Source organism: Symsagittifera roscoffensis, unplaced genomic scaffold (assembly GCF_963678635.1).
Source record: "Symsagittifera roscoffensis unplaced genomic scaffold, txSymRosc1.1 SCAFFOLD_1083, whole genome shotgun sequence".
Taxonomy (NCBI): domain Eukaryota; kingdom Metazoa; phylum Xenacoelomorpha; order Acoela; family Convolutidae; genus Symsagittifera; species Symsagittifera roscoffensis.
In genome coordinates this window covers 273-12402 of record NW_026970728.1, presented here as the reverse complement: position 1 = coordinate 12402, position 12130 = coordinate 273, and the positions used below count along the sequence as shown (strand labels likewise).

General features: G+C 34.2%; 1 protein-coding gene across 1 annotated transcript; it reads left to right on the top strand.

Moving 5' to 3' along the window:
* Positions 1–1502: 1502 nt before the first annotated feature.
* On the top strand, positions 1503–11877 carry LOC134855931 (protocadherin-16-like; the record flags this gene model as incomplete). The annotated part of the gene is given in 2 exon segments (XM_063872313.1): positions 1503–2109; positions 11784–11877. Coding segments are annotated over 2 exon segments (701 nt in total), but the record flags the coding sequence as incomplete, so codon positions are not given.
* Positions 11878–12130: the final 253 nt, after the last annotated feature.

The window sequence follows — 12130 nt, the reverse complement described above, 5'->3', positions numbered from 1 at the left end:
GGGATGGGAAATTCCATGCCCATAAGTACGGCTCAATGCAGCTTTGAGCGCGACAGGTATCTTCCGGATTAAGTAACAACCCCGGAACACTTTATTGCTCTATATTAAATTACACCAGATATATGTTATATAGTTCTCAGTGACCCATGGTATTGTTGCTATTTCGCGATTAGATCGATTGAAAAAAGCCAAAATCCAGCTTTAAATGATGTCGTCTTTGAGTTTTTTTGTTTCATTTCCAGATGTAGTACCGCTTCCAAGACCCGGATTAAATTGAAGTAACGATTTCAGATATTAAGATAATACACTTATCAGATTAATCTATCGAACTTTTTTTTCCATTTTTCTTTATCGTCAATCGCTCTTTAGTTCATCTTTTTTTCCACTTTTAAAAACACTTTTGCGCCAGCTTTTTCCTGCTTCCGTAAACATCCGCAGGCGCATTTCATACAAATTAAAAGACCCTCGAGTGTAGAAATTGACAATAATTCCCTCAATTTTATTCATTCACCTACCTTCTTCGCCCATATTAACCGCGGATTTTGCCCCAGAACCCACCGTCACTTTGCAATGAAAAGAAAAAGCGTTCAGTCCGGGATGCTTCTGAACAAATTGTGAGAAAGATAGCTTTATGAGATCGTATCAAGGAAAGTTGTTTAGCTTTTCCTATTAGCTTATATGGTATCTTTCTTAAAGATATTTTCACAATTTCTATCTCACCGAGAAAAAACCCTTGTTGAGTTTGAGCTGAGGATTGAGATTTGGTTTGTGCTGCCTTTTGGCTTTCTAAAGACTCAAACTAGTTTTAGAAAATTGCTCGTTAAAAAACTTCTTGATTACAATCTTTTTTCGCTTTTTTATTTTCTTTACCGGCTGACCTGTTTTAATTATCACTTTTATCTTTGCATCATCAAAAACTCAAATTTTCTCCTACTCTAATTTGACATGTTGATTATTTTCCTCTTTAATTATTTGTTTTCCGTTTTTCCGTTTATACTCGCTTTTGTTTATTTATGCTAAATAATTTTTGCCCATTTTTCACCTATTTCCTTAGGGACCAGAGACTGCGTTTATGAATTACTTCCTTAATTTCCTCTAGAGGTTTTAAATCAGTAAAAACTGGGCTGTTTTTACATAGTTACAAACCAACATTTTATTGCTTGTATTGACGATTTAATGTTTATTTTGCTGACTAAACTTTAAATGCTTGAAGCTTGGATTTCGTGCAATAGTTCAAAAAAATGTGTATAGACTAAAAAATGTTTATCTTTGCCGTTAGCACAAATCCGTTTACTGTTGTCTGTAGTCTCTAATTCAAAACGATGCTGCGAGCTTGAAGTTTTTTATGATAAACGCTAACGAGTTACTTGCCTTTTCTTAGTTTTAGTGCTCTAGATATTATATCTATCGTCCTTTACAAAGAGTTTTCAGCGTCCGTTGTTCAGATTTTTAAATATGAAAGAAAATCAAATTTTAAAACTGATTTCCTCTATGATGTTTAGATACGTTATATTTGCTGGTTGCCTCGTCAACATTTGCATCGACCCCATTTCGGGTGAAATTTACACGAGAGGAAAAATTGACCGGGAAGAAAATGATGTTATCGACTTCGCAGTTCGTGCCATCGATACGAAGTCGGCGATTCGCGCCTCGGGCGAATACTTCTACTCGGATCAAAATGTGAAAATCCGAGTGAAGGATAAAAACGACAACAGTCCTGTTTTCGAACATCAAGCCGTGCAACTAGTCCTACCCGAGAACTCTAAAATTGGCACTGTCATCGGAAAAGTGCGAGCAACCGATGCAGACGAAGGGCCGAACGGTGACGTTCGTTACGTAATCTACGACTCGAGTCCCCAGAATTACGTAACACTTGATGAGAAGCATGGAACGCTGAAACTAAATCGAGACGTGGACTTTGAGGCCTTGAGGCACATTGATGTCGTAGTGATGGCACAAGACTCGCCCGTGAATGGCGAGAGTCCCCGAATGAGTTTTGCGAATGTGGTGATCCGGATTTTGGATGAAAACGACAATGCGCCCATCTTCCATCCGCCTTTCGCAGTTACCATCTCAGAAGACCACGACCCAACCTTCTCTTTTTTCAAGGTCAGTCTCATCTGGTTAGATAAATTAGATGAGTCTATTTGCTCTATTCGACTTCTGTGTGCATGAAGTTTGAATCATTGCTTGATGTTGAGGTCACATTACCCAGCACAGAAAAAAAAAGAAATGCAAGTAAACCTTAAACAAGGCACAACAGCGGTTCTCCGTGAACAGCTGAACAACTTGTATTCTAGTCTTTTCCCTTGCGGATGAGTTGTGAGGATTTTACAAGCTTTTCAAATCGCCAAGTTTTGAATTTTTTTGAGTTTCTGGGAGGATTTTTTTTCTTCCTAGCTTCATAGTTTTGCAGTTTTTGTCGATACAGGAAAATAAAATAAAATTCGAAACTTAAAACGGAACAAAAAGTATATGGACAACAAAAAGTATATGGAAATCAAAAACATCTGAAATAAACAACGTTTTCATAGTGTAACGAGGGGTTTTTCATGGTTAGTTATGACGTCTGAAGATGTTTGAAACTGCTTACATAGCCGCACCGGAGTTTCATGGATGAAAATTGATTATAATGGAAAAAATTGTCTAAAAGGTCATAATAATCCATTTTTGTTGCAAACTTAGATCATGAATTTGATTGTATTGCTATTATAATCATTTATTTTTTTAAAAAGACAATCCTTTAAATCCGTTATAAAATCTTATAATTCAGTTAAAATCTATTATAATTGAATATATTCTCTTTTTTCTGAAAATTATTTGCAAATCTTTCAACAACTTCTGCTATACTCACAGTCTTCTAGAAATTTAAACCTATTTTTTGTAAACACCGGGAAGGTGGGGAAGGGGTTGTAAACGGGGAAGGGGTGTAAACGAGGAGGAGTAAGCAGCTGGGAGGGATGTAAGCGTGGGTGGGAAGTCACATGCTGGAGGAACGGCAAGGGACGTAAATTAGATCAAGAAGAGTAGATAAAAATCAGCTAAAAATGAGGAAGTAAAAATTATGACAATCTCATTTTATCTGGTGTAACGGGTATTGCCTGTTGATTTCCGCCTAGCAGTTTTGAAAAAACAGTTTGCTGTTGATTTCAAAAAACCACATAATTCGCACTACAGGCTAGTTGCGAATGAATTTTGAAAAAATTGTTCACAAAACTTGTCAAGCCATGTAAAAGATCTAAGATCTAATTTCATGTAAAAGATCAAATTTATATAAAATTGAACTAAAATGCTTCCTTGAAGCAAGAGAGTTTGAGCGAGCGTCGTTCCTAGTTTATATGCATAGCGCATATTTTTTCGGCATAGCTATGTGTCATAGCGATTCCTATATTGTGTCTGAAAGGTTGGTTTTAAAAATTTTGGGTAGAAGTGTTTTTTAAAGAGCTTTCAAAGGTTTTGCAAAATTTGTCAATCGTTTTATATCAAACCCAATTCACAAAATGTGGAGTAACAAGAAACAATTTACCGAAAAGTTTTAACAATTTACGAAAACATACAGAACCAATCAAAGCACAAATTTACCGAAGAAAAAGTTAGTTAGAGGACTGCCACGATTGTTGCTTGTTACTTGAGGGTGAAGCACAATTATCCAATCCAGTTAAATTTTATATGTTAAAATGAAAATCTGAATGGACTATAAAGGAAATGTTTAACTGAACACAATGCTTAAGAATTATTAGGAGACAAGGTTTGAAAGGCTATCGAACGTAACGTTTAAGAATCATTTAGAGGAAGATGAACTAATTGCAAATTCAAAGCTAGAAATTACTTGCCTAAATTTTTGTCTAAAAATTTGCGTTTACCGATTCATTTCAAAAATATCAACCTCCATGCAAAGAAAAAAAAATTGCGAACCAATTCGGTCTATGAAATAACTTGAAATTATTCAAAGTTTTATAGCTTTGAAACCTTGCTTAGTAAAACTGAAACTTTTCGCTAACCGATTTCGTCCAAGAAATAACTTGAAATACTCCAAATTTTCATAGCTTGCTTGAAAAAAATTAAAAGTTTTCGCGAACCGGTTCAATTTATGAAATATCCTGTAATAGTCAAAATTTCATAGCCTGAAAAGCATGCTGAGAGAAACCAAGAAACTTTTTGCGAACCAACTCAGTCTATAAAATGAAAAGGTTGTAGTTTTCAAAGTTTCGAATAGCTTCAAGTTTCGAAGAGCTTGCTTAGACAAGTTTTTTTGAAACGAATTGTTTCATTAAATATCTTGAATTATGTCAAAGTTTCATAGCTTGAACTGCTTGCTTCAATATGTGGCAAAAACTATTCGGTCTAAGAAATAGTTTGGGTTTGTCAAACTTCCTTGCTCCATTAGCTCGCGCAAAAATAATAAATAAAAAACTAAGAAGAAACCTGGAAATCACTTGAGAAGCTTCAACAGAAAAACAATTTGCTATCCGATTCAATTTTTGAATCACTCTGAATTTTTTAAAGTTTCGTAGCTTTAACAACTTGCTTAGAAAGGTTCAATTTTTTCACGAATTTTTTCTGTCTATGAAATAACTTGGAAATGTTAAAAATTTCAAATTTTAAATAGCTTGTATAGAAAAACTTGTTGAACCTTTTGCGAACCAGTTCGCTCTGTAAAGTAACCTGAAATATTTCATTTATTAGCTTGAGTAGCTTTCTAAAAAAAACTTTAATTTTTTGCCAATTGATTCGCTCTATGGAACAGCATGAAATATTTTCATGTTTTTTTGCTTGAATAGCTTCCATAAAAAAACCTTAAGTTGCGCCATCCGATTTGTTTCATGCTTAGAAAAACTTCAATTTTTTGGGAACCGATTCGTTCTATGGAGCAGTTTTTCAAACCGATTTGCGATATGGTTTAACTTGAAATTGCTCAAAGTTGCTTTGCTTGGATACCTTGATCAGAAAAACAACTAATTTTTTGCAAGTCAATTGATAAGAGAGTCGAACAGCTCGTATGTCGAAAACAATTTGAAGTTGGAATTCTGATGGAATCGAAAAACAAATGTTCAAGCACTAGGCGTTAAATCTGAGTTTTGGCTAGCGACCAAAAATTTGGATTTCGCAATTGATTTGTTCGTTAGCGGATGTTATTTAGTTTGTATCGTGAAGGGTGGGTTTAAAAGATGTATTAAACGCTCATACATTTTTAGTAGAGAAAAAAAACGTTCTTTTGTCAGCCCTGGGATAAACTGTCTAAAAGAAGCATTTTGTGCCACAGGCAAACTTATGCTTAAAATATGTCAAAAATGCCATATTGTAGCAGAGTTTTTGGAAAGTTTTGCGTTCCTTTTGACTTGAGTTTCCTTTTGCATTCTTCTGGCGCGGTCTTCTTCTTTCACGACAGTGACGGATTCAAAATCTTGAAGAAATTGAGGCGTTTTCCCCCTAAATCCGCACACGACTAGAAAATGAATTCTCACACATGTATGCACGAACAGTTGACCAAACAATTTTGGCTGGGCTTTTATTTTGTTTTTCAAATGTTAAATGTTATCTCTGCTGTTGTTTCTTATCAGTAATCGAAAATGGGTTCCTTTATGAGGTCTGGGTTCCTCAAATCGGGCTTTTGGAGATATAATTAGCCACTAGATTCCAACTTCATGCCACCTTGCTACTCCCCACCCTCCCAACTAAACGTCACTCTTAATCGCAAATTGTGATCAAATTTCATTCTCTTCTCTCTGGAGTAATTTTGTCATTACTAACATATTGGTTTATGATTTAATCACCCCGGTAACACATAGGGTTCAAATTGACAACGAGAGGTTGAAAGACGGACTAACTTAACCGGTTACGTTCAATTAACAGACAAGGATTTCAACCGAAGTTTACCAGAAACTCTACGGACATTTTTTCTGTTTTTTTTTGGAAGTTTAAAAACGTATTTGTATGGACTAATTGATGCACCTTTCGGTTCACTATATATCTGTTTGATGCACACAAAACGTCAACCTGATAGAAAATTGAAGCACATTGTCACTTCAAATACTTTTAGGCAGGTACTACTGGTGCTATCGAAGTTGATACGAGTTGAAGTTGGCTGTCAAAACCATATGAAATGTGTCCAAAATGTGCCAATTGCGCCTGGATAAGAGGGATAACTTTGTCTGATCTGCATTTATATGCACCATATTTCCATATTTAAATCTATGTCGCTGTTAACAAACTATAGGCTTGTCAGCATGGACTCAATTGAAAAAAGAATCAGAATTAAAGATCTCGACCGATGCCTCTCTTTCGATTTTAATAAAATAATTGTCCCGACTTTCGATATGAAAGTAACGGAATATTTGTGCTCGGGGTTGGTTTTTTTTCTTCAGACAAATTTCGACTTTTTAACTAGCCATTTTTGACGGAATTTTTTCAAAATTGGTTGAAAGAAGCTTAATTGCCATAATTGAATGTTACAAGGAGCTAAATTTATCTTTTTGTACTTTGAATGGCGTGTGGGGGGATGATTTTCATAAAAAATTTCAATTTAAAATTTTTTTTTATTTCATTACATTTAATTTTTTTATGTTATTACTGCTCCATAAAACCTTAAAAGGCAGTCGGAACATTCAGGGCTTCGCCCTGATACGAGCAGTCTTGTTTATTTTTCCTTCTGTTTCAGGAATAGGTCTAAAATTTTCGCAAAAAAATGTTTCCACCTACAGCGAGTCCTTTTTTTGGTCATTTTTAGCCCCGTTTTTCCCAGAAAGTAATGTCGTACACTCTTTGCGTGTTGTGAGCAAAACTTGTTATTTTTTTCCACGCATTCTTCTCAAATGTACTAGTTTTGCTCGCAGAGTAGCTTACAGATAAACTTAACAATTCTATCAAACATTTTTTTTTTGGTTACGAATATCAAACTTTCTGAATTATTTTTGATGCAATTGTTGTCGGGATGACCTTGAACACTTTAGTTAATTTTTGGATAAAAACTGGCGAACGAATGAAAATGAATTTCTCTTCCAGTTTTCTATGCACAATAAGCACTGAATCTATCAAGACTATTTAGACAATTCAAACGTCAAAATCACAAGCTAATGTAGAATCAGAAATGTATAGTGTTTTTGTCGTTGAAAGAACTCGGTCTCTTTTTTGTAACAAAAATTTCAGAAAGCTGACATTCCAGAATCATATTGGTTAAAAAATATTGGTTTTCTTGTTTGTCATAGCTTGGTTGCTAATTTGTTTGTTATAGCTTGGAGAGCTTTGATTAACATTCCGTCGCAAGCTTACTATTTGTGGTAAATTTGATTTCAGTTAAAAATAACTTGAGTTCTTTGTTGTCTATATGAGCCCCAAGTACCTTCCTATTGTAAAGTAAACATTTTCGCTTCACTTAGTTAAGTATTTATGGGCCTTCCAGTGCTCAAAGAAAAGGTGTCTATTCCATTCTCAAAATTGGGCGATTGGAACACAGGTTTTTGACTTGGGGCGTAAAACTAATAGGCAACCGCAGTATTATTGTCAGGAGAATGAAGGCTGATTGTTTCCAAGCCTTTACTGTGTTCATGACTTCAGGCTTTTTCAAATCTTGCTTTTCTTCCACGAAGTTCACCGTTGGTGTAACAAAGAGTTTTTTCAAGGGACTTTGAAGTCGTTATATTCAATTTTTTTTCAGAACTGAAAAAGTCAACAGATATAGCTATTCTACTCTACAAGGAAATCAATAGCTAAAATCCTCATTGTATGGATATTTTGATGCTAAGTGCTCGGCTTCATGGGTGTTTCTTTGATTTTTAAGAAAAAAGACGTCACCTAAATTTGCTGAGAAATGAATGTTTTTTCTCAAACACTAATTATCCAAAACTACTTCAGAAACATATATGCTTTTTAGTTTTAAGATTCGATGAACATTGTTCAGACTCTTATGTAGGTCGCGATGTTTTTTTTTCGTTTTTTTTTCACGAATAGTCTGAAAATTTGCTCAGGCTCAAACTTACTTTTTTGCGGTTTTACTTTTGATTTCTTTCTAAGTTCAGTCATTTCCTTTTCATTTCCTTTTTTAAAAGGAAGGCAAACTCCACTATTGAACAGCAAAAGTATTGAGATCACAAAAAACGTGATCGACTTCTAATTTGGAAAATTGAATTTAATTTTCGAATTTCACAGTGAAATGACAAGTTTAGTTATTGATCCAGTTTGCTCAAATTGGGTTGGTTTTATCGAAATAGAGCCTATCAAAAATTGTTCTAGAATCAAAGAGCTTTAAGGGTATCTATTTTTTGTTTCAAATTCGAAAGTTGAGATTTTTTTTCTGTTAAATTGCGTTCATCGACTCTTTCCAACTGTCTGTTGGCTATGCTTAAGATAATTTTATGCTGGTGCTATTTGTGGTTGCCTAAAATTGGGCAGGAGCTACCGTAAATAGACAATGGCTCCTCCCGTGACCTGGTATATGGGCTTAAAATACGAACTGAAAGAGATTTTCATTGCCTTAAATAATCTTCATTATCTTCAGTCAATATACCTTTTCATGGTTCATTTTGCACAGTCATAAAGAGACGTAGCGTCTGAGGAAGAAAGTGTTTTGAAGTATGAATAAATTACGCCCTCCGCAATCTGTTCTTTTGTCCTGTTTTTTTCAAAAGCAACTCAATCGATTAAATATTAATACGCTATCATACACCGAGTTTCACAATAGAACTATTCAAAACGTTTTTTTTTTTGGTTCAGTTTTATTTTTTTTGCAATTAAATCTAATTTTCTGAAGTTTTGCTTTGAATTTTTAGAATAGTTTTTTCAAAAGGTCAATTTTGGCTGATATGCCCTGCCAGTGTTTCTTGAAAATTTAAAATCAGGAAGCACTATCGATTAACGACTTCTTATATATTAAACGAATGACAGAAAAACAAATGCCATGTTTCAACTTATGACAAAAAATTTCATAGCTTGAATCGCTTGCATAAAAAATGCAACTTTTATTGAACCTATTTGGTCTGAAATATTGTTATTTATTTCAGAGTTTCAAAGCTTTAAAAGCTTGCTTAAGAAACCAATTGCAAACCTTAACTTTTTGCAAACCAATTAGATTTTTGAACCAACTCGAAGTATATCAAATTTTTCTCGCTTGAATGGCTTCAAAATAAAAATTTCCACATCCTCTATAAAAAAACTTGCCTGCGTCAGAAAAATTAGCTAGCCTATTTTGAATAGAAGTTTGCTTATATATTTAATACCCGATTTGCTTCATAAAATAACTAGAAATAATACAAATTTTCATAACTTGAATAGATTGCCTAAGAAAATTGAAAAATTTGCATTTGCTTCGCCTCATAGAATAAATTAAAACGTTTCAAACTTTCATAACTGCTTTTTAATTTAAAAAACCTAAATTTTTGTGAACCTATTCGATGTGATATACTTTGAGATCTAAATAAACTTGAATAGCTTGCTTAGCAAAGTTGAACTTTTCATTATCCGATTCGTTTCATAGAATAACTTGAAATATTTCAAAATTTCAGTTTGCTAATAAAAATTAAGATTGTATCGAACTTATTTGACTTGAAATATTTTGAAAAAGTCTGAAATTTCATCGCTTGAATAGCTTGCATAAAAATTGATTCAACTTTTCTGAACCTATTTGTTCAAAGGTATTGTTAATTATTTCAGAGTTTCAAAGCTTGAATAACTTGCTTCAGAAAATTTTTAACTTTTTGCAAACCAGTTAGGTTTTTGAAACAACAAGAAGTATGTCAAACTTCTGTCGCTTGATTGGCTCCAATAGAAAACTTTCAATAAACTTCATGAAATAAATTGAAAAGTTTCGGAGTTGCATTACTTACTGCAAAAACTTACTGCTACGCGATTCGCTTCATGAAGTAACTTAGAAAGTATTTCAAACTTTCAGAGCTTAAATAGCTTGCGTCCAAAAAACTAGCTTTTTTGCTATCTATGAAATAACTTGAAAAATTTTGAGGTTTCATCTCTTGCATAGACAAACTTCAATTTTTCGCAAAACATTTTGGTCTCTAAAAACAAGTTGTTTCTTTTTCAAAGTTTGTCGATTAAATGGTTTCAATACAAACTTTATCTTTCTGCCTTCCATTTGAGTCAATTATTTACAAATAGTTTGAAATATTTCATGGTTACTTTACTTTCAAGTTTTTATAACCTAAATAGCTTGCTCTAGAAAACTTGATTTTTTGCCGATCAATTTGCATATGAAATGGCTTGAAAAAGTTCAAAGTTTCATAACATGCTTAGGCAAACTTAACATTTGACCTATTGAAAGCTTTTATTATGGTTTGAAGGTTTCCATTAAAAAAATAATATTTTCTGCGATCCGATTTGCTGTATGATATATTTTCAAATACTTCTAAGTTTCATTGCTTGAAAAGCTGGTTGAGAAAAATTAATACATTTTGCGAACTGATTTGCTCTTCGAAACAACTTGAAATATTTCGAAGTTTCTCTACTTGAATAATTTGCATTAAAAAAATTCAAAATTCTCTCAAAATTATTCGGTCTAAGAACCAATTTGAAGTATTTCAATGTTTTTTGCGTGAATTTTTTCAATCGAAATCTTGCAATGCGGTGCTCTTCTTGAAATGACTTCAAATAATTCAAATTAATTCATAGCTTGCTTAGAAAAATTATTACGTCTGAAATTTTTTGAAAGTATCTTAGCTTGAATAGCTTGCCTAAGGAAAACTAAAGTTTTCTCGAATTGATTTCTTTGCTAGAATTATTGAAAATAACTCAAGTTTTCTTTGTTGAATAGCTTGCTTGATTTTTTGCCGACCGGTCGCGCTCTATGAAATCACAGGAATAATTTCGGATTTTTAAGACTATTTTTATCCACGGGGGAAGGACCAACACAAGAGCTGTACAGCTCATCACGGCGAACCGCTGTTGTGCCCCTGTTTAAGAGCTACATGCAATTTTTTTTTTGGTTATTTTTCTGGGCTGGGTTATGTTGCTTCACCCTCAAGCAACGAGCACGGATCATGGTGGGCCTCGAACATCCGACCTTTCGATTGAGAGGCGGAGACGTAACCACTTCACCACCGCTCCCCTATTTTCATTTATTGAACGCAAAAACTTCAACTTTTCACTATGCGATTCGCTTCATGAAGTAACTTGAAATATTTTAAAGTTTCATCGCTTGAATAGCTTGGTTAGAAAAACTTAAACTTTTTGCGATTCTATTCGAACTACGAATTAAATTAATAGGTTGCTTCGAAAAAATTTGTCGCACACCGATTCGGTCTTCGATATAAGTTTTTCTTAGATTGAATAACTCGCTTAAGAAAATTTTAAAGTTTTCCGTGAACTCATTACCCCGTGTAAGAACTTGGGATGATGTTTCGTTTTTTCAGCTAACCGATTCCGTCTATGAAACTTGAAATTTTTCAAATCAGTTTGCCTTTTTGCTTAAGTTGAACATCTGGATCAGAATAACAATCAACTTTTTGCGAGGTGATTGATCATTGGAGACATGCTTGCTTAGTAATTTATATGAAGTTTATGGTCACAAACAGCTTTCTTAGAAGATTTTTTGGCCTACCACAGACCACAGACATCGGCCACATGTGTGGTGGCCCAAAACTTGTGGCTGATGTGTGTGTGTGTGTGTGTGTGTGTGTGTGCGTGATGAACAACCCCCCTCACACAAATCGGGCACGCAATATATTTCAGGTATAGATCGATCGTTCACATGAGCCGAATTTTTCTCGACTCTTTAAAAACATTAACCTTCTTCTTTGATCTTTGAATAGTATTTAAGTGCTGTTCTTATGATTTTGCAGGTGAACGCCACTGACGCGGACTCTTTGGACAATGGAGTTGTGACTTACTATCTTCTCTCCCACCCAGATGTTTTCACACTTCATCCCGACTCAGGTCAGACTAGTATAAAAATGTCCCTAGGCAAACGAAGGTAGCGGTGACTGCCACATCTCCTCCCCATACTGATTTCTTAGCTGACCAATACTGAAAAATGTTCTATGGCCGACGTTGGCACCAATATACGCTTGATTTGAGGGGGAGCACAATTTTTGGCCGGCTTTTTGTTCAAAACTTATGGTTTTTATAGTGTTTTGGGAAAGCTCAAAATCTCAATTTGGTCAATATTAAACTGATTAGAAACTCTCCT